This window comes from Anser anser (assembly GCF_964211835.1).
Source record: "Anser anser genome assembly, chromosome: 1".
Taxonomy (NCBI): domain Eukaryota; kingdom Metazoa; phylum Chordata; class Aves; order Anseriformes; family Anatidae; genus Anser; species Anser anser.
The window spans coordinates 205344938-205366355 of NC_139720.1; the positions used below are offsets into that span (position 1 = coordinate 205344938).

The 21418-nt window shown below is 38.7% G+C and overlaps 1 protein-coding gene and 1 long non-coding RNA gene across 51 annotated transcripts in view; one reads left to right on the forward strand and one right to left on the reverse strand.

Moving 5' to 3' along the window:
• The window catches only part of LOC310880928, an 89404-nt gene extending 80640 nt beyond the window's left edge, over nucleotides 1–8764 (forward strand). For 2 of the 4 annotated variants that reach the window (XR_014571995.1, XR_014571996.1), the window contains one exon: nucleotides 1218–5670. This is a non-coding gene — a long non-coding RNA (uncharacterized lncRNA). Of the gene's footprint in view, nucleotides 1–1217; nucleotides 5671–8637 lie in introns of those variants that run through there. The other 2 variants (XR_014571994.1, XR_014571993.1) reach the window with 2 other exon arrangements.
• DLG2 (discs large MAGUK scaffold protein 2) overlaps nucleotides 1–21418 on the reverse strand; it is a 1058052-nt gene that overhangs the window by 19136 nt on the left and 1017498 nt on the right. For 34 of the 47 annotated variants that reach the window (XM_083796967.1, XM_083797009.1, XM_083797011.1 and 31 more), the window contains 2 exons: nucleotides 9688–9787; nucleotides 5702–5743 (listed from right to left, as the gene is read on the reverse strand). In XM_083796967.1, the coding sequence (XP_083653093.1) occupies nucleotides 5702–5743; nucleotides 9688–9787 (142 nt within the window). Of the gene's footprint in view, nucleotides 1–5701; nucleotides 5744–8722; nucleotides 8769–9687; nucleotides 9788–21418 lie in introns of all 47 variants that reach the window. The other 13 variants (XM_083797012.1, XM_083796974.1, XM_083796997.1 and 10 more) reach the window with 3 other exon arrangements.

A 21418-nucleotide genomic window follows, 5' to 3' on the forward strand; every position in this document is an offset into this window, starting at 1 on the left:
TCATGTATCTTATGTGGTGGGAATCCATGATTTTTGGCATCCTATTAATGGTAGTGAATGAAAAAATCCGTAAAGATATCTAGGGCAGTAAATAATAAAAAAAAAATAAAAAATAAAAAATAAAAAAATGAGTAGTGCTTCTGAAGACAGCTAAAATATAAATCAAAAAAATCTTGTTTTCTTTCATCTGCACAGTCTGTATTGGAAAGTCAATCTCATAAACTCTTTTTGACTCCCAATCCCTTCCCTGGACCTCTATTTACCTAAGTAAATGTACGGCCTTTCCAGATACGTTGATAGCTATGAAAGACTGGAAATCTAATGTATAAAAATATCATCAGAAGTCTGAGAATGAATTTATGACTGAAAAGTGGTCTATCAGCACTATGTATTTAAGATCAATATAGCTTGTGAAGCCATACAATGAAACTTCAATACTTGTACAAATTTAAGTATGTCTGAATAATATACAAGCCCATGGGGAAAGAAATAGCAAATGCAAGTGCTCTAATTAATCAGTGGCCTAACATAGTAATCAGGACTCCTTTAAACCTTGTTCTGAGTCTTCAAATCTCATGACAAGAATGAATTGCTGAGCAAGTACAGAGGGTAAAAATTTTTGTTTCCAACTTTTTCTTATTTTTAACTTTTAGTCATCTATTGCCTCTCTAAGTAATTGGTGCAATCACAACCAATTATGCAATTAGGCTAAATAGATGTGGTAATGCTTGTGTAATTTTGATGACAGCTGTAAAAACCTTTACTGAACTATGCATGAAAGCATTATCACACATATGCGGTGGAGAGACTTAAAATTCATAGCCTTTATGAAAATAATGTCTTGAAAAATAAAAACTGATGAGTCCACAGTAAAAAATATGTTTTTACAAGCTTGATTTGAAATGGAAAATTAGAACATTTTAAGTTATACAGTTGAGAATATGCTGTCAATCATTGTTTAATTAGCCGGTTTGGGAATAAGTCAAAGTTGGCTTCATTTATACTTAAGAAGGAAAACTTTCTGGTAGACCAGGCTTTCATATGCAACTCTGCAAACCTGATTTTTCTGCGGATAGCAGGTGCAAATCAACTAACTTGGTTATAGTCCTCATATTAACATGACCCATGTGATACAGTAGCAGCTGTGTGGCAGCTTAGCCCCTTTTAGATCATGCCAGAATTAGTTCCTGGCTCAAAAATGCTTTTTAATCTTTCAGAAAGGGCCAAGTTCTGCTATCAAGTATGTTTGTGGTTCCCCCTAAAGTTGGTGGGTCTGAAGGTTATCTGTTGAGATAAAGAAGATTATCTACTGGGATTTGGAGAGGCTGCCATCTCCCCTTCTTGCAAGACAAGCACAATGGTGACCGCTGCTCAGCTCCTGTGGAGTCAAGAGGGAGGCATGGACATGTTTAGGAAAACACTCAGCTGGTTTGTTTTAGCTATCTGCTTAAGGACAAAACAAATTGTTCTTTGAAAATCCTTCTGTGTCTCCATTGACCTCAGACTGAATCTAGTGCAAGAAACTGAGAGGGTGATGGCTGTGTTTTAGGGACCCATACTGGTAAAGGGAATCCTACTGCTGATTCCAGTTCTTTTACTCATTTCAAATCCAGTGCTGAGAGCACTGACAGAAGAAATCAGGTTTACTATCTGCAACAGCCTTGTTCCTAAGGAGTGGTCCAAGGATTTTCTCTTGAGACCACATAAGAGATTTTTCAACTAAATTAATATTTTGAAATAGGAAATATATTATTTTATTTTTTAATCTCCAAACCCAAAACATGAGCAATGGAATACTTCAGCCGAATACTCAAATGTTGATCGGGATATTTACTCAATAAATAAGAATGCATCAGGATATGTCTCAGAAAAAGCCCAGTCAATTTGTAACCCATCTATTAATCACTGTACAGGACACAGCCTGGACAGCTCTCAGAAATGTTCAGCATCACTTTGTGTAGCTGTACCCCTGATTTGGAATGGTTCTAGGAATGATGAAGTAATAAATGTTTCAACACTAGCTACTTTTCACTAGATGCTCATCATGAAAAGCAAAAGTTAGAGAAACATGTTAAAGCAATTGCCAGAGACCCACTAGAGATAATGCAGAACACTTTACTTTGGACTCCAGATGGACTGTTTTTATAGGGACAAATATGAATGTCTGCAGGTGTACATGTGTCACCTGCAAGCCATTTCCTATCCACCCACTTTTCTTTGTACTAGCAAGGTGTGAATTGCTGTTATCCCCCAGTTCAGAAATCAATGGGAAGGCAACCCCTTGTTCTTCCTGATTGTTTCCTCATGAAACAGAAGAGAAAAATATAGGGCACTGTACTAGGGTCACAGCCCCATGCAAAACCATTGAGATCTACAGCAGTATTATATTTGCTTGACAAGAATTTTCACCTTCACCTTGAACTGTCAAATTCTCCTCAAAATAGCACTAAATCACACTGAAGAACAGCTTTGTAACATGTCTGCCCCAAAACGGAATTAAAATAAGCTTGGTTCTGTAGCAGCAGCTGAGGTTTGGCATTGTTTCCAGATACCCAGATGCAGAAAAGAAGAGCAGAAATAGCTGCATGTTGTCTTATTCCATCAGGAATGAGCTTTACGCTGAGCACCCATTATTTTCCTTTCGTAAAAGTAAATAAATTAGAAGGTAATGTTCACAGACTAGTTCTGATAACTACTGGGAGGGGCATGGATAGGCTTCTACCATGCAGTGTCCTCTGTCAACTATCACACAAAGTTAGATCTGCAGTGAAATATGAAAACTGCTTCCATCATTCTTATCTCCATACCCTCACAGTTTGTCAGCTGCTCTCTGTGGCCACCCTTCTCTTGCTCTCCGTCTTCTGATTCTTCTGATTCTGTCTTCTTCCCCCTTGTCCTATCATTATCTGCCTGAGTAAAAAAGTCGCACTCCATCTTTTTTATAAGCCCCCTTTAAGTACTGAAAAGCTGCAATGAGGCCACCCTCGAGCCTTCTCTTCTTCAGGGTGAACATCCCCAGCTTTCTCAGCCTTCATAGGAGAGAGGATTTACTGCAATGAGTTGTGTGATGGGATGTACTGCTGACACAGAGTAGCCTGGAGATTCTGAGTAGCCAGATGGACTCAGGAGGGCTGTAAGTCCCTACAGGAGACATGTTCATATTCCATGGTCATGTACTAATTGAACACAGGGTCAGGCTAGAGTTGACATGCCATCGTGGCCATCTGAAACAGTCATTTCAAAAAGCTGGTGTCCAAAGTTGCTGGCTGCCTGAGGTCATGCCTTCAAATGTCATGTCAACACACACCAATGAATCATTAGCAAATGAAATTAGGCCCTTTGGGCAGCAGCTCCTGGATTTTAAAGCCACTTTTACTTGGCTTAACCTAAGACTGGCTTCCTCTGCTGCTAAATGTCATAGCTCTCCCCCAGGCAGAGAAGAAACTCCTCCCTGCATCTCCTCCAACAGGCAGCAGTTTTTGGACACACCAGTAATATCTGGCCAGCTCCAGCCAATATGCTGCTGGATACTGCTGGGGTGAGACAGGAGCTTGCCCAGATGGAAATCAACCTTGAAGGAGATGCCTGCTGTGGGCAGTGCTTTTCCTTCCAAGCATCTATGTCCCAGCTGACTACCCTAAACATCTTCTATCTGCATTCAGCTCTGGGGTCCCCAGCACAGGAAGGACATGGAAGTATTAGAGCGAGTCCCGAGGAGGGCCACAAAGATGATCAAGGGGCTGGAGAACCTTTCCTATGAATACAAGCTGAGGGAGTTGGGCTTGTTTAGCCTGGAGAAGAGAAGGCTCTGGGGAGACCTTACAGCAGCCTTCCAGTATCTACAGGAAGGCTGGGGAGGGACTCTTTGTCAGGGGGTGCAGTGATAGGACAAGGGGGAATGGCTTTAAACTACAAGAGGATAGGTTTAGATTAGATATAAGGAGGAAATTCTTCACTCAGAGGGTGGTGAGGCACTGGCACAGGCTGCCCAGAGAAGCTGTGGACGCCCCATCCCTTGTGGTGTTCAAGGCCAGGCCGGATGGGGCTTTGGGCAACCTGGTCTAGTGACAGGTGTCCCTGTCCATGGCAGGATGGTGGGAACGGGATGGGCTTTAAGGTCCCTTCCAACCCAAACCATTCTGTGATTCTATGACTCTATCCCTGTTCTTGCACCTCAGAACATACACTTTATTTCAAGCTATTGCACAGCCAACAAAGAACAGGCTACCTGTTACGATGCAGTTTGGGAAGTAGGTTTTGTGAACCTGTCCCATATGTTGATCTGTACTTGGGTGCCCATCTTAAGTCACTTGTTTGGGACAGTTCATCAGGCATGGGGTGTGTTTGGCCACCAGACTAGATTCTTATCTGGGCTTTTACATTCTCACTCTGAAATAAACACACTTGGAAGAGACTTCAGGAAGGTTTTGAAAATTTAAGCTATTGATTCTGTCATGATTGTAAAGTCAGTCTGGTGAAGGAGAATCTTATATTTCAAACATACAGTCCTCCCTTCCTCCCCAGTAGAAGACAGAGAAAAGATAAAATGGTTCAGAATTGGTCCTCAGCAGTTCAAAAGTGCCTACTGTTATCTAGTGACTCTGGCAATTGCTTTCCAATAAAACCTTTGCAATACAAGAGAATGCAAACTAATTTACCATTTCTGAATTGCATAAGATTAGCTGTTTTACTGAAACAAACCAGTACTTATTAATAAAGCTTGACTGCTATGCACTCTACCAAGACTAGTAAGTACGAGGTATGATACCAATGATTACCTGAATGTATGCAGGTACTTAGCACAAGTGCTGAGTGACTGGTGGAAAACTTAAGCTAAGCAAATGGCTCGAGAGAATTAAACAGCTGTCTGATTTAGTAAGCAGTTTCTCTTTTCTCTCTTTAATTACCTTTTATTATATTTCCATTAACCTACTCCATTGATTTTTATTATTATTATTATTTTTTTTTTTTTTTTTACTTTTCAGCACTTCCAGATAAATATTTACAATGGTTAGTTTTTTGAGTATTACTAATAATTACCTCCAATTTATAATCTATCTTTAGGTTATATGATCACATGTAGTCTGTAATCCTAATCAGATCACTTTGCAGGGTTGGGACCATCACTTACAGGGGATCAATGTCACTCAGCGGCAGTACTTAAGGGGTGAAGGTCTATCTTATCTTCTTTGAAGACTTCAATACATATTAGGAAACCTATCCTGCCAAAATGATAGGCTCAGAAGAGTTCTGGGGGCCATTTATTAGTTGCACATACAGGTATTCTGAAATGTGAGTAAAAATTGTGACCTTGTAAGGAGTATCTTTTGCAGTTTTGACTGCAGTTATGGAGCAATTTTACTCTTAAAAGGTCATCAAGAAACTGTCCTCCTGCCTACTGAAATAAACTTCCTGTTGCTATACCAAATAATCCTGATTTTCACAGACTACCCAAGGTCAGGTTTGGTTTTACATTCCAGAATACATCCCAAGTAGCAACCCTCCTCTCTTTTCTTATAAAGGTTGCCAGTTTTCTTTTATAGCTTTGTACTCAAATGTAGTTGTAAATTAGAATTTCAAGCCATTTGCTTCAACTTTTTTTTAACATTAAAAAAAAAAAGCAGGAAGAGAAACAAAATAAAAGAAACAAACAGAACAAGCAATGCAAAGTAAAAGGACTCTAATGAAAGCAGTAACTTACTGTAGCTACTTTCACTATCGCTGGCATTAGAAGAAACATGTTCTGCAAGAACAGTACAGCAAATTAAAGAACATAACCAAGCACCATAGAGCCGCAGAAACTCAAAAGAACTGCCACAGTCATGCAAAGGTAGTTGTGCAGAGAGGAAATAAAAACTATACAGTGACATCACCTGAAAATCTTAGATAATTTAAACAGTTAAAATGAAAGCTTTCTCTCTAGTGGAATTTCAGAAAGAGACTGTGTGTTATCTAGTGATATGCATCATGGCAAAGCCATGTCATTTCTTGATGAGACAGTGATATCTCTTATAACTTAATTTCAAAGTACGGTATGATCCAGTCACATCTCACTGGATGACTCAGCTAATTTCATGAAACCTCAGTGCCTGTTCATATTATTCTTCTAAACCTAGAGATCTGTCTCCAGCATTCATCACTTTGCACTAACCCAAGGGGTTAACAAAGTGATATGAAAGTGGTTTTGGTGTCCAATACTGCAACTGTCTGTCTTAACCTGTCGCAAACTAAAAAAAAAAAAAAAAAAAAAAAAAAAAAAAGGAAGATTTTTTTTTTTTCTTCAGACAGCCTCAGGGTTTTATACTTAGCTAAAGTATAAAAATCTTTACCAGACCATGGGTGAATAGGGACATAAGAATTATCACAGTGGGATATACTAGTGATTTGATAAGTCTGGTGTCCTTTTTCTATTATTACATTATTTAAAGAAAGGTGCAGTCTATAGCATATGAAGTGGTTGTTCCCAGTGGTTACTCAGTCAGCAGGCTGATTATCATCAGTCAGATCATGCTTTATGGTCTCCCGGAGGTCTGCAGAATCACATTAAACAGTGGTTTTAATAGCACCTCTGATAGAAATGCTGATAACTTTGCAGATGAACCATCATTTGACAGTTGAAAAGTTTTCAAGTTGAAAGGGCATTTAGAAACGAATGCTATAATGGCTATATAGTGGGGAGCTGCCCTGGGTTAATAAGAATGAGACACGGGTGGTTAAATGGTCAATGGGTACAAATAAGTCACCTCCTGACAAACACCAGGAGCCAAAATTAATCCAGTATTTGGAATTTATCCACTGGGCAGATTAGCCTGTGGGTGACCCACAGCCTTCAACTGCCTCTAAATGTTCCCAGTGAAAGATGGTAACCCATAAAAGTCAAGAATCCACTGGGGTGAACCCAAAGTAGACCACACATGGAGGATGAGCATAGAAACTGTGCCAAGACCATCCCTTCTCTGCAAGCCGCTGCGATCCCCCACATAAATATCTAATGGCTGGGGTTCATAGCATGGGACTGACAGAGCCTGAGGAGCAGCTGAAACGAGAATGGATGATATCTGATAAAAATAATAATTGAAAACTTTGGTCTTTGTCTTACCAAGAAGCTTCAAAACATTAGACTCACATTTTAAACAAAACCATGTATTGACTTTTGGACATTTCATAGCAAATTAACAGGGACTGCCTCAAACCATTACGCTATACAGGGCCCTGAAAATTTTTATTAAACACGAACAAATATCCTTCCTAGTAATAACTGTCATTAAAAAGTATATCTTAGTTTAATATCAGTGAAAATTGGATGGGGCTAGAATGTCTAGAGGCATGTCAGTAATTGAAAGGTAGGTGTAATATTAATAGAGAAAGTAGAGCCTATATAATACCTCTGTGCTACTTTTCCCCTAGCAATTTGCAGAATTTAGTTATGTCCTTTCAGGTGTCTGGATGTTATGAAGATTCATCTTTCTAAGGACACAGATATTCAGGCGGGTTTAGCAAATCAGAAATATTCTACTTCTTTTTAGGCAGGGAAGGTTCTCCCTTTGTTCCTAGTGAACTACTATAGCACTTTCCTTGAAGAAACAGAATGGTTAAAATTCTGGTGTCAGCGACATTTGCTGTCTATCACTGAGAAAATTGGTCTTGTAGAACTGTTCTTCATACAAGAGAAGAAGCTTTCATCTTTAAATGGTGATATACTTTATGGCTTAAACAGAAACCATTAAAATGTTCCATAAAAAAATCAACCATGAACTGAATAATCTGTAAAACTGTGTGCATGGATGCGCATTCCTGTAATTAAAAAGCAAATACAAAACAGTAGGTGATGCAGTGTCAACATTCACATACATTTTGCTTCAATTACTTGGCACTTAAGAAAAAGAATAAGAACTGAAGGAAGAAGCAGCCAAACATATGCAAGTGCCATTTTGTTTAAATTAAATAGGTCTGGATACAGCATGTAATGTAGCTATTTATATAGAAATCAGCTGCAAATATTTCACTCTGTAATATTTTTCTGGTCTAACTTTCAAGGAAGCAAAATTGTTTCTTAACAATTATCTGACATGTTACACATTCTGCAATGCCAAGTCTTGAGACAGGATTACTGCATCAGAAAAAGAAATTGATTAGGGTTGCATGACAGAGAATAGGTTGCTAATGGTGAAATGGGTCCAAAATTAGCTTTGGAGAAGGCATGGTCTTCTCTAGCCTGCAAATGACTTCTTCCATTAATAACAAATGCTAATCTAAAATCCAGCAAAGTAACAAACACTCCCATGCAAGAAGCTGAAAATGCAGAAGCAACAGCATAAAATAATTTTCTATTGATCTCCTCAGGATGTGATCAAGTTAAAATGTTTAGCTTTCCCTTTGGATGGAGAGGGAGGGATTGTTGCTGAGAAGTACATTTTAGGCAGCAAAACAAGTTCTAGGTATGCTACTTTACGGAACTGCCAAGATGAGAACAATAACATACTGTCAGAAACAAAAGGTGTTACTACAAAAGAAGTTAAAGTGTCTGCTTGATACACCGTATGTTATTTAATATTGTCATGCAGAACAAAACAATTGAAACATTTTTTAAGCATTCACAGCTGGGTAACAAATAAAACTCTATCTTTTGCATGCTAGGAGTGGAGGGTCCTCAGAGAAGGAACAGAAGCCAAAACAAAACAAAACAAAAAAAGATTTACAGTGACCATTCCTGGGAACTTACTCAGAGTCTTTGTTCCATAACCGTCGTCACCTAATCCGGGGATGTCCTGCACGGAAGTCCCCAGAGAGAGCAATGAGAAAGGAAGAACAGCCGCAGAAGAGGAAGGAAGAAGTCAGTGGAATTGAAATGGATACTACCATGACTGACCATGTTGATTGAGCAATCTGGATCCCTGCTTTTTCTTTCTGAAACAACGTTAAGCCCATATTCTATGGGAATGCAACCAATGAAAGAGGCAGTGACCATTACACGTGTCTTTTTTAGCTGTGACGAGGAAGGAACAACCCAATAAACTCCCAGAAAAAATCCTCGCTAGAAAAAATTAGAAGGAGAGAATTATTAAGAAAAAAAGTGAATTCTCTAGGCTTGGAACCAGCATAGATTTTTAATAATGCTGGTTCTCTACACATACAATTTAAGCAAGCAGTAAGTGCCTGGGGACATACACATTCCAAGATCCAATTTACTTCTTTAAGTTATTAGTGCAGATGCTTCATTTAGTTTTTAAACTTTCGGTGAAGCTGTCCATGGCAATCAACTTGGAGAATGTCAGAGGCACAATAGAGATTCGAGCAGAACTTTTAAAAAGTAACAGTTTAGTTCAGTATTCTAAAAGAAATCACATTTGCATAATTTTGAGCCAGTTCTGATCTGGAAATATTTAATCAGAGCCAAGTTTGGGTTTTCACAGGTGCCACAATGATTTTAAAAAAGCCACATATTTTTAAGAAAGCGAAGAAATATTATTCCAAATGTTAAGGTCACTGTTTCATTCTTCTGAAAATTATTTTTCCGAGGAAGGAAGGACCAGCTGGATCCAAATTGCAGTCACACATTGGTCACAGTAGTAATACCTCGCCTGCCTGCCTACAACATGTATTTTCCTAGATGCGTGGGATACTGGTATCATGCGTGTCACCCATTTTTTGTGCTGCATGTGACATCGTCTCCAAGAGGTTACTTACGTTCTGGATCACTTGTTTCCTGCTCACTCTGCTCCTTGCTCTTGTAGAATGGGAATTTTCGTGAAAAGATGAAGTTCTTTTTACGCTTGTCATTGAATGACTGTGAAGGAGAAAAGGCATGGGGCAAAAACAGGGACGTCTAATTGTTGTCACACTCATGCTGACAAAACAACTAGTTTGTAAAAGTGGAGAGAACTGTAGTGACTCAAATCAGTCCAAACCAAGCGGATGGGAAGAATCACTAGTGGTGAATGGTTGCGGTGAGGCCTGCAGGTTGAAGGCAAAGCCCCTGGAGACTGGATCGATTTAATTACAGAGTCTCAAATGACAAACTTCAGCTCCTTATTTGAAAGGTATTGTGTTTGACTTGCTCACATAAAGGGCTACAGATGGCTTAGCATGCTTTGAGATCAAGGCACTCATCTTTAATCATAGCAGACTGTGCACAGAATTAATGAACTGGCTGCAAAAGAATTGGCTGCAAAGAGGAAAGACAAAGTATGATTTTCTTCTAGCAGGTGTGTGAATGCAGCTCTGTGACCATTACAATCATATATGATTTCACAGTGCTTTATTTGTTCTCTTAATTGGCAACTTCTTAAGTGTGTTTTAATGCCTTTTTTTTTTTTTGGCAAACATTTTAAAAAAATCACTTTGTTTTCTGTTTTATGTATATATTTACTCATTAGGTTCCTCTGGATATGCTTTTAGTTTTATGTGATTTAGAGCTGGGATTCTGCTGATAAGCATTATTACATTGCATATTGAGCAACACATATCACTTTATTTCTTCAAATAGGGAATTAATATGGAGGAAAATGTCCTTTTTACATGACAAAAAGTTTGGCTTAATAGACAGTTGCAAGGGTTCATGGCACATTATGATGTAAAAGTAGTATATAACTACTTGGAACTCCTATTTCAGATACTAAATGAGGAGTTAAGGTCCTTGTGTAGTCAACTGACAGAAGCTGGCATTTCCAGAGGGAACCTATACTGAGCTATAGATAGTGCTTAACTGAAGTGATCTGTGTTGTCTGTCAGACAATGTCCTGTGCTGTTTCCCATACAGAATATAAGCAAAGCTCATACTCATGTTCTTGCATGTATCACCTCCAAGAGAGCAGAGACCTTCTCAGCTCATTTAAAGAAACAATCTCATGTGTTTGGGATTGCTTGAACAAAAACATAACCAGTATTTGTCTCCAGATCTGAAATGGAACAAATTTAGGGTTTCATATTTTTTTCTTATTATTATTTTATGTTATTTTATTTTATTACATTTTGGAAGGACAACATAAAATGTAGTTTAAAACGTGTATTTTTTTAAAAGATGTAAAGGTAGGTAATCAAAAACGCTGTTAAAATTGTTGTCTACTTGTGTCACGAAAGTTTCATGCCACTTTTACATTTCAAGCATATTTAAAGTTCCGTAACTGAAAACAAAGGAAAAAAAATGCACATGTAGAATAAATGATCAATGAAAATCTCTGAGTATGTAAACATTCAATGTGAAATTAATGTGGAGGTCATGCACAAATAATCCAGACAGCATGCAATTTCAAAACAAAGCAAATATGAAAGAAAGCCAGAGGTAAAAAATGTGTATGTAGGATTAAACCAATCTGTGGATGAAAAGAGGACTGACATGCACATTATATCACTTTAATGACCTAAGGATATAATTAAATTAAAATGTGTTTTCTGTGATAGTTTCTTTTATTTTTCCAAAGAAAGGAATGTAGCATGTTAACATTTCCCAAGTTGTGAAAATGATGTTTGTCATGATTCATCTCAATTTGGTATAGTAATACTATAGGCATTGCACTTAAAAAGGAAAAAAAAATAGATATATACACACTATAGCACTTCAAAAACAAAACAAAACAAAATAAAACAAAACAAAAAGTTGTTTTTTTTTAAGTGACAATCACTTCATTATCAAATGCCATTTCACTTTCGAATTAAATAGAATGTTATCAAATGGATATATAAATATGCTGTTTCACAAAGATTCTATGATAAATAACCACTTATAAATATTAGCTTTCAAATTTTTCCCCAACAGTCTATAGCAAAAACTTCAGAAATCCATTTGCATTGGAAGAACATATATATATATATATATTTTCAAGATTATGCATGATCTAACAGAATATTCCAAGTTAGACAATTGTACTATACTGTTATATAAACTTTTTCTCCTTTTGCAATTTCAAATATTGGATTGCTTGTTAAATGAGATATTGTTCCTTCAATTTGGATAATCAAAATCTGGCAATTCATAGCAGGAGACTATTATGTCCAAATGTGCTGATATCCACACCAAAAAACCTTTTTCTTAAAATAATGCTGATTCGGTTTATTAATATCCACATGCAAATGTTTATGTATGTGTCAATACTTCTATAAATTAATCAATGTGTATATTCATGTTATTTACCACAAACACTACCACAGTGTAGTCATATACATTATATTTAAAATAATAATAATTAAATAAACGTAAAATATTATAAAAGAGTAACCTGTGTCTGGTAATGCAAATAATTAATTATTAAAATAATTAATCTTTACTTTTAACTGAATAGGCTTACTGAGCATTTATTTAATTGCACATAAAGTGCATGATTTTTGCAAGAAACCTAAACCAGGAGCCTGGATTTTGTTTCTGTATCCAACATAAATGTGATTAAAATCAGGTTGGCAGTCTCCACTTCAAGGATATGAAATCCTGCAGACACCCAGCAACATGGTTCTTACAGATACCATGATATATATTTGTAAAGTACAGAGATATGGGGGGTGGCAAAGAGATGATAGGGAGACATGCAGAATAAAACCAAGGTTTTATCAAACACACTGTGTTAAATCTAGATTTTGTTTTGTTGAGGGAAGAATAGAGATCAGCAGTGGATACATATTTTCTTTTTTTAGGAAGATGCTTGTGAGGAATGGTGGTTAAACTATAAAAATGAGATGTATATTTTTGAGAGGTTTTATTTCTGTAAAATGGAAACTTTGAGACCGAATAACATTTTCTGGAGACAGTTTTCACAGGGTCTCCTTACGTTGCCGAAGAGTTGTGAAATGGCAAGAAGATGACTGAGAGAGGTATTTGCCTGCATCTCTCAGCCTGATGTAGAAGTTGCATGCAACTGGAATTGAAATTGTGATATCAAGCTTAGGCTTGATCCAACAGTATTTATGCAGGCAGAGTTTCTGAAAGTCAGTGAAAAAGTGCCTGAAAATGGATTCCTGTGCAAGTTGCAATGTCTTTGCTTAAACATTGTAAAATTCTGTAGTGGCAAATAACTTGGGTATTTCAGGCACAGGTTTTTTTCAGGCACTGTACGATAGACAGCTTTTATAACTCACTGCCATGAGTTCACACAGCCTACCACTAACCAAGGAACTGGCATTAGCAAGCACTTTGTATAGACAGGTGCCTACAATATAAAAGCAGATGAAATTTTCAAGTGCTGTTTGACAACTGAACAGGCAGGTCATTCTGCACAACACTAACTATGATGAAAAAATATTTTTTTAACAGAAAAAAAAGGGGGGGGGGGCTTGGGAAGCTTTCACCAACCGCCTGGCTTGAATTCTTATTTTGACATTACTTAGCTATAAGCCCGTGTTTTGAAGAATCCAGAAGAAAATTGTGATCTGCATTCTTGCTTGACCAAATATCCCCAGATGGCCCCAGTTTTGTACATGTGGCTTACAAATACAGCTTTCCTCAGTTGTGACAGACATTAAGACACTGTGTGTTTTTTGTTCTTAAGAACTCCCCTTGGTATTTTTTTGTTTGTGTGTGTGTGAACAATATTTTTGTATTCCAAATGCTTTTCTCTAGATGCAGCAGCCTTACAAATGTTACTCATCAGCTATTAGGATAGTGTGTTTTAAAGGAAATTTTCATGTAAAGTTGAACAAACAATCCAATTTCAGAATTTGCTCTGTAGTGGTAAACATCACAAAGAATAGTGCATCAGTAATTTGATGGGTGTACCATGCTGCAATTGTCAACCATTACATTGTTTATTTGAGCTCCCTCCCTATATTTTTCCCAGTACAGCTGATCCAGCCTGTACTGCATTTAGTGCAGACGTGCTCTTGATAGAGGTTGTCCTCTTTATGTTTTTCAGGAGAGTGCAATATATTGGAAAAATATTTCTTCTAATGTTCTAAAAGCTCTAAAAGCAGTTATCTAGTCTAAAAGCCATTGAAATATACCGGGAATGCTTTATTTTGGTATTTCATTCAACCAATGCTAACCCTCACTCCTGAGCCGGGAGTCATTCCTTACTGAATTTTTGCATCATGATCTGTTTTGATAACTTTGGGACTTTGGGGAACTTTGTGACAGAAGAAGCTCAGATGAAGATATCTCTACTTGCTTAGCTTTTCTTAGAAGCTGCAGGAAGAGTTAGATCTTGGAAATTTGAAATGAAAAAGTACAAGCCTGATTAAAAACTCCATGCTGCCTAGCTTTAAATGGCAAGGGTAGTACTGTTTAATATTCATAAATATGAAATTTTACTAATCTTTCTTAACACTGATTTAATGCCACTTGTCAGTCAGCAACTCAATTTTAATTCCTAACAAAACAAAGGTTGAAAACAACACCAACTACCAGGGGAAGAAAAAGACTAATGGGCTTTCAAGAAAGCATGTAAAAACAGTATTTCCAATTCTGCAAACATGTTTTTAACTTCGTGCAAGGTTCGAATTGCATTCAGAAGGGAGTACTCATCTGCTAATTTATATTGCATCGGTGTTGGCAGGATTGAAATGCCAATGTACAAAGCCTGAGTATGTGGCAGGCAAGGTCATGTGCAAGTACTTGAAGGTTGTACACAAAGAGGGGGCAAAGGATTTGTTCAAGCAGCAACACTGAAATTAATAGTGTGAAAATAAGAAAGGGCAAAGCTCCTTGACAGTAAAATCAATTTGGGTATAGAATAATCTGCCCCAAGGGAAGCAGAAAAGCCGAGATCATTTTTCACATTTAAAAACAAATCTACCAGTCTTAAGTACTACAGGGAATAACACCGCAGTGCTGGGGGAGAAAGGGAAAGGGGGATGATGGGACAAGAGCCAAACAGTGAGCCTCTGCCAGCTCACACGCCTGTGCTTCTCGAGGAGCTGCTCACAGCCCAACACCATGGAGCTGTACCAGAGCCCACATGGGCTTTCACACAGCCTGGCTCACAGGCAGGGTAAAGGTCTCTTCCTCTCCCTTCTCAAGGCTGTCTCTGGAGCTAGAAAGTTGTTTGATGTTTGGCAGTGTTGTCCCCATTCTTCTCTCTCTCTTTTTTTTTTTTTTAATTTACTTCCCAAAGTAACTTTCCCTCTTAGAGCTGATGCACTACATCAGCTATAGATCCTGCTGATAAACCTTTGTGCACGTCAACCTGTTTCAGCACCTTTCGTGCAACAGCAGTGATGATGAGAGAGTCTCAGAGATCAACAATCATATTAGTATGGACTTGTCAGACCTTTGTGACCATCTGATTGCCTGCCCAGGCCCACAGCTTTCCACAGGGAACATTGCAGTACCTCTATCAACTTGATCTTCACTCCTCAGTTTTGACCAGATACTTTCTCAAATCTTTTTCTTAACTCTGATTGCCAGTTAACTGCTGGTGCTTCCTCACATTTGCAAATGAAACCAAGGATTTTGGTCACCCCTATGCAATCTTTTGAGTTAATTCACTACTAAATAAAGCTGGAGAAGATGTTAGTTAGCTAATACGATATAAACAACACAAAACTTGCTCCTTTATCACTATTCTTTGTAATTTATCATTTATTACTATGGGTATAAACTACTATATAAAATGCCCCTTTGCATAAACAATGGGCTACATAAGGACCTTTGTTACACTTCTTTTGTAAAGTAGTAGTGGAGAAGGATTTATAATACCTACATGCCTTCAGACCGTTCACTGGAAGCTAATCAGAGCAGACTTACTTTGCAACTGCCCTTTTGAGTTAAAATGAGGTAGGTGACTGGCATAGCAGACTGAATGATGGCAAAGATCTCACTCAGGAGACAGTCAATCATATCAGGTTCATTGCTTTCATTTAAAATGTTTATGTGTTTGAGCTTTACAGCTAGAAAACATAAGAAATAAAGTGAGAGGCAAGCAAAACCAAAGTCACTGTAAGAGACTGGTACAAGGTTTGTGCAGGGGGTGCATCTCCCACATCTTCCAGTAACGCACATCATACTGCCAGTCTCACAGATGCAATATCAGATTAAATGGACTTTGGATTTGACCCTGTTTGGCAGTTCCTGTGTTCCTATAACCTTCCAAACATGGCCTGTGAGTCACAAAGTCAATCACCACTAAACGGCTTGAATTTGAGTGAGCCAGAAATAAAGATGTGAAATACAGAGACTGTAACATCTTAGTGAGTATTAACGCTTAATGCCGCTCTTCTAGAGCTCTGTGTGAACATTTTTCTGTTTCTAATTCTTTGAATCTATTGCCAACACTATACATTTTTATTTTCAGCCACTGGAATGCAGTTCCTGAGGTGCTTTTCAAAAGAATAGCCAAACAACTATGAAATTACCTATACATACATGCAGATCTCCTACCATTTGATTCAGGGCATTAGACAACAAGCTATAAAAATAGCACACATATGAAGTTAAACTCAGCACAAATTTCTGCTGGAACAGCTTAGAAGAAAAGCAATTAACTCACAGCTGTAAACTTAGGTATTCTATCTGTGCTAGCAAATTTTCACCCTCTTGTATTTAATCTGTGACCAATTTAAACTTTTTAACCCTTACGTCAGCAACTCTCCAACTTTCCTCTTACCTAAGCAGGATGGCACAGCCTTATAATGGCACAGAAACACTCATTGATATTCTTGTTCCTAACATTGTGGCCACCTAAGAAGCAGTGTTATCTCATAAATAAACTTCACACAGTTATCAGGTTGAAAATCTATGAGATTCGTGTATTTTAATTGCTTGTTAACTGCAGAAATGACTCCACTAGTATTTCTTTGACTGATAAGCTGCCAACAAGCAGCAATATTTTTGACCATCAGGATGTAGTTCAACCCCCAAACCTTTATTCTCACATTTGAAACTCTATTCCATTAGGCTTACAAATTTCAGACATTTATAGTCTGTATTTCTCAATGAAATGCAAATATTTTTTTTTTATTTGAAAGAAAATTTCCACTGGATTTTAAAAGAAAGCTATGAGAACATATTTCTTCATTTCAGGTGCGTAAAAGCCTCAAATTTGACCTGACAGTGTTTTCCACAGTTCCTAGAACTGTTTCATCACTTTAAAGAAAAAAAAGGTTCCTTAAGGCATGCCAGTTCCCTGCTACAATCAACAATGCTACAGAGGCATAAATCAAAACTGAGGACTCACTTGTTTTCCTTTACTTCCGTTTGTGACCAGGACACAACAGGCATTATTATTAAATTAATGTAAGTCTTTGTAGAGTGCCTCAGGATACCCTGGAGCAACAAGACACTATACAGTTAAATTTTCCTGGCTATGTGTTGTTTTATCAACTGAATTTCATTTGATTGCTTCAGCACATGTGTGAACTAGATGCTGATGACAGCAGTATTTCCAATGTCCCTTGCAGAAATGCTGAACAAAATGTGTTTGGCTCAAGGGGAATGAACAGGGCAGCCCAATAATATGGGCTTAGGTCAAAACAGATGTGCCTGGCACCAGCTCAAGCTGTCATGAAATGTGAAGACAGGACTGTGGAGGAGGTGAAAATGTGTGGAAAGGCAGGTACAGATGGACAAATGAGCTCCATCTTTCCTCTGCCATGGGGAGGAGCATCCTTCTCCAAGATATGGGCTGCAGGAACAGTGCTGAGATCTAATTCTTTCATGACCCCCACTGGTACCCCATTTCTGAGGTTGTGCAGCCTCTGGCAGAACTTAAATACAACAAAGAGAAAACTGGAAGCAAGACAGCATCAGAACAACACAAAGAGCTTACTTCCTGCTTCTCTGCCCTGCGCTGGACAGCTTCACACCAAGTTTCTGAAGAGCAGCTTCAGACCTACTAATGCCTTGTGCCAATAAAAAGTCTTTGTGCAGAATATATCCCTGCTCAGCAATTTTCTTCTAATACTTTCCATCAGCCTTTTTTTGGCTCCTTATGAAGACCTACCTAGAGGTCTTATGGGTTGTAAGAGGAATTTTTGCAACATGGTTTCACATGGATTTTTTATTCTTGTCATTCATTTCTATTTCGTCATAGAGGAAGCATTCGTGAATGCTTGCTGAAGAGTAACAACTAAAATTCAATATTGCAGAAACAATAGTTTTGTAAAAGATTTTATGTCAATTAGTAATGGTGATATAAAACCAGAAATTTTATGACATGACTGATTTCCAAGGTTTATTTTAAGAAGCAAACATGAAAATTTGTTCTTATTCTCTGGTTACAGCAAAGCAAATTTCAATCATTCTAAGACGGGGGAGTGTACGGTAAAATACTGATTCACAGCTCCTAAAAGAAATGACATGCAGAATGATTTTCTATAAAAAGCTCAGTTCTGAGTAGAAGGGGGTTTTCTTGTCTGTAGATTTTTCCACCTATAGCTCTACAATTAAAGAAGTTCAGGATCCTGCACTGTCTTTGCAGCAACAGCATAGTGTTTATCGACACCGCAGGAGCTATACGCTGGGCTGAGCAGGGAGCTTACCCCTGTGTATTTCTAGATAGCTTCATCTAATGGACCTGAACGTACCCAAGCATTTATATTTTACCCTTGGAAAAGTGGTGCCAGAAGACTTTATGCAGACTATCTGTTATCACAGGACCACAGATTTGTAGGGGTTGGAAGGGACCTCGAGAGATCATCGGGTCCAACCCCCCTGCCAAAGCAGGTTCCTTAGAGCAGGCTGCCCAGGTAGGTGTCCAGATGGGCCTTGAATATCTCCAGAGAAGGACACTCCACAACCTCCCTGGGCAGCCTGTTTCAGTGCTCCGTCACCCTCACCGTGAAGAAGTCCTTTTGCATGTTGGTGCGGAACTTCCTGGGCTCCATCTTGTGGCCATTACCCCTTGTCCTGTCCCCACAACCCACTGAAAAGAGGTTGGCCAAATCCCTCTGTCTGCCACGCTTCAGGTATTTATAAACATTGATAAGATCCCCTCTCAGTCTTCTTTTCTCCAGGCTGAACAGACCCAGGTCTCTCAGCCTTTCCTCACAGGGAAGATGCTCCAGGCCCTGTATCATCTTTGTGGCCCTCCGCTGGACTCTTTCCAGGAGATCCCTGTCTTTTTTGTACCGGGGAGCCCAGAACTGGACACAGTACTCCAGGTGAGGCCTGACCAGGGCAGAGTAGAGGGGGAGGATCATCTCCCTTGACCTGCTGGCCACACTCCTTTTAATGCACAACAGGATCCCATTGGCCTTCTTGGCCACCAGGGCACACTGCTGGCTCATGGTCAACCTGTCGTCCACCAGGACCCCCAGGTCCTTCTCCTCAGAGCTCCTCTCCAGCAGGTCGTCCCCCAGCCTGTACTGATACGTCCGGTTGTTCCTTCCCAGGTGCAGGACTCTACACTTGCTCTTATTAAAGCTTATTTGGTTTTTTCTTGCCCAAGTTATTAGTACCTCTTTTTTATTAGGTTATTATTATTATTTTTTTTTCACTGCAACTACTAGTGCAAAGATCAGTCCAGAAGAAATGACTGAGACGGCTAGGTTAGCTCTGAAACTGCATAGTCTGGACACGGCCCTGTGGTCCTTAACTTTAGATTATTATATCTGATCAAAATTAAATGGATAAAGCTGTCATGCCTTGTCCTTGTCATGCCACAGCCTCATGGAGAACTGAAGAGTGATAACTGTCTCACGGTGCATTATAATGGCTGCTCTGTGTTTTAGAAGGGGCACCCAGCTAAGGCTCACAGAAACAGGATTTATTGCATCTGACTTTGAACAGGTACACTATAGATGCCTGTGGCAAAGGCAGTGACCCCAGGCTCGCTTCAGGCAGTGATTGACCACATCTCTTTCAGGCAGCAGAGATAGGCTGGGGTTCTGGACCATGAAGAAAGAAAGAGTTATTTATTATGGTATTTTTGAGGTGGAGAAATATTAATTTATGAGACAGCAAATTCATTTTATATAAAGATCAGCTAATATTTTACAATGTTTATATAACTGTCCCAACATCATGTGTAACTAATATTTCTGCAGGAAGTCATATTTAAGGCTTTCTAGACATGCAGGTAAAATTGTCTGATGGGTAAAAGCCAAGCTAAAACATTATGACCCATCTCTGCATGTGCTATTTACATCTTTTCTGGAAGTTTATAAACAAATGGCTAATTGAAGCATAATTTAGCCAGAAATTATCACCTTAAGCAAATTATTTTTAATATCACTAGGTGTTCAATAATTGTTTGGCACTGAGACAACAAAACATTTTTCTTTGGGGAAAATTGTAATGTGTTTGTTGGAGTGTTACTGAAGACCCATTTTGTTTATACAGTCAGGGCCACACTAGCATTCTGGATGCTAAATATTATGAGGAATGATAAGTTATTAGGAATCAGATCAGCTTATTTTATTTTATTTTTAATGCAGCTGAAGAAATCTAGCAGTCCTTAGCAAAAACATATACTAGGGCTCAGGCCAGCTTCTCTACTGCATTTAATGGGAAAGTTTTTTGCCTGCAGCACACTGGAAACATGACATAATGGACCTAAAACAGAAAACTAAATCAATTGATACTGCAAGTGGAAGCAGCACCAAGGAATGGAAAAACAAACAAACAAAAAACCCTAAAATTTAATTACACAACAAAGTTGGACTTTACATTTCAAATGGTCAGAATTAGTCAGAATTGACAGAATAGGCCTTACAGGAAAACTAATCTCCTACAGCCTTCTGCTAACAAAGGATTATCTACATTTTAACAAAGGCTAGCTACAAAAATTTGGACTGAACTAAAGTGCTTTGACAGTCACAGAGCAGAGTAAGCAGCAGAATCATGAATTTTCATGATCTCATCTGGGATCACATTAGTGGGACATACAACTGCAGGACAAAGAGGTTCAGTAGATGCCCACAGCCCCTGGTCCTTGCCAGGGCTATGCTGCAGGCTTGTCTGTGCCCTGTGTCCATCCCACCTTGCCTTGCTGATTTGGTGTCTGGGCTTGATTTTGGACATGGAAAGTCAATACGGACTTTCCGGGAGCCACAGGGCTGTGGACCAATCTGGTTTGTTGCCACCAGATTTGATGTTCATGCTGTAGGACTGCCTTGAGTCCCCGTCGAGCACCTTTCTCCTGATGTACCCTGCCACCAACAGTCCTTTGTTGTACCCAGTTTTTTGTGCTCCAGACGATATCCTTGGTAGCTGAGATCTGACTACAGCTCACTCTGCCCTCTTTAGCACTTCTTTAAAAATAGCAGTAAGTATAGAAATAGAACAGCAACACTGCAGCTGCATTATTCACTGGCTGCTCCTCGAAAATTACAGCAGTGTCAATCTAGAAAAAAATATGAAAGTACTGGATTATGCAGGCTAAAAACAGACACAGACAGACTGCTGCTAGGCACCTTGCTCCCAGGCATATGTACCTCAAATTTCTGAAGATTACAGCTATACAAATCAATGCTTCTTTTTTAGGCAGTGGTTGGAATACCAGTTGGAGATCAAGTTTTAGCTGAACTGAGCACTTACTCCAGTAAGAGTGCTCAGATT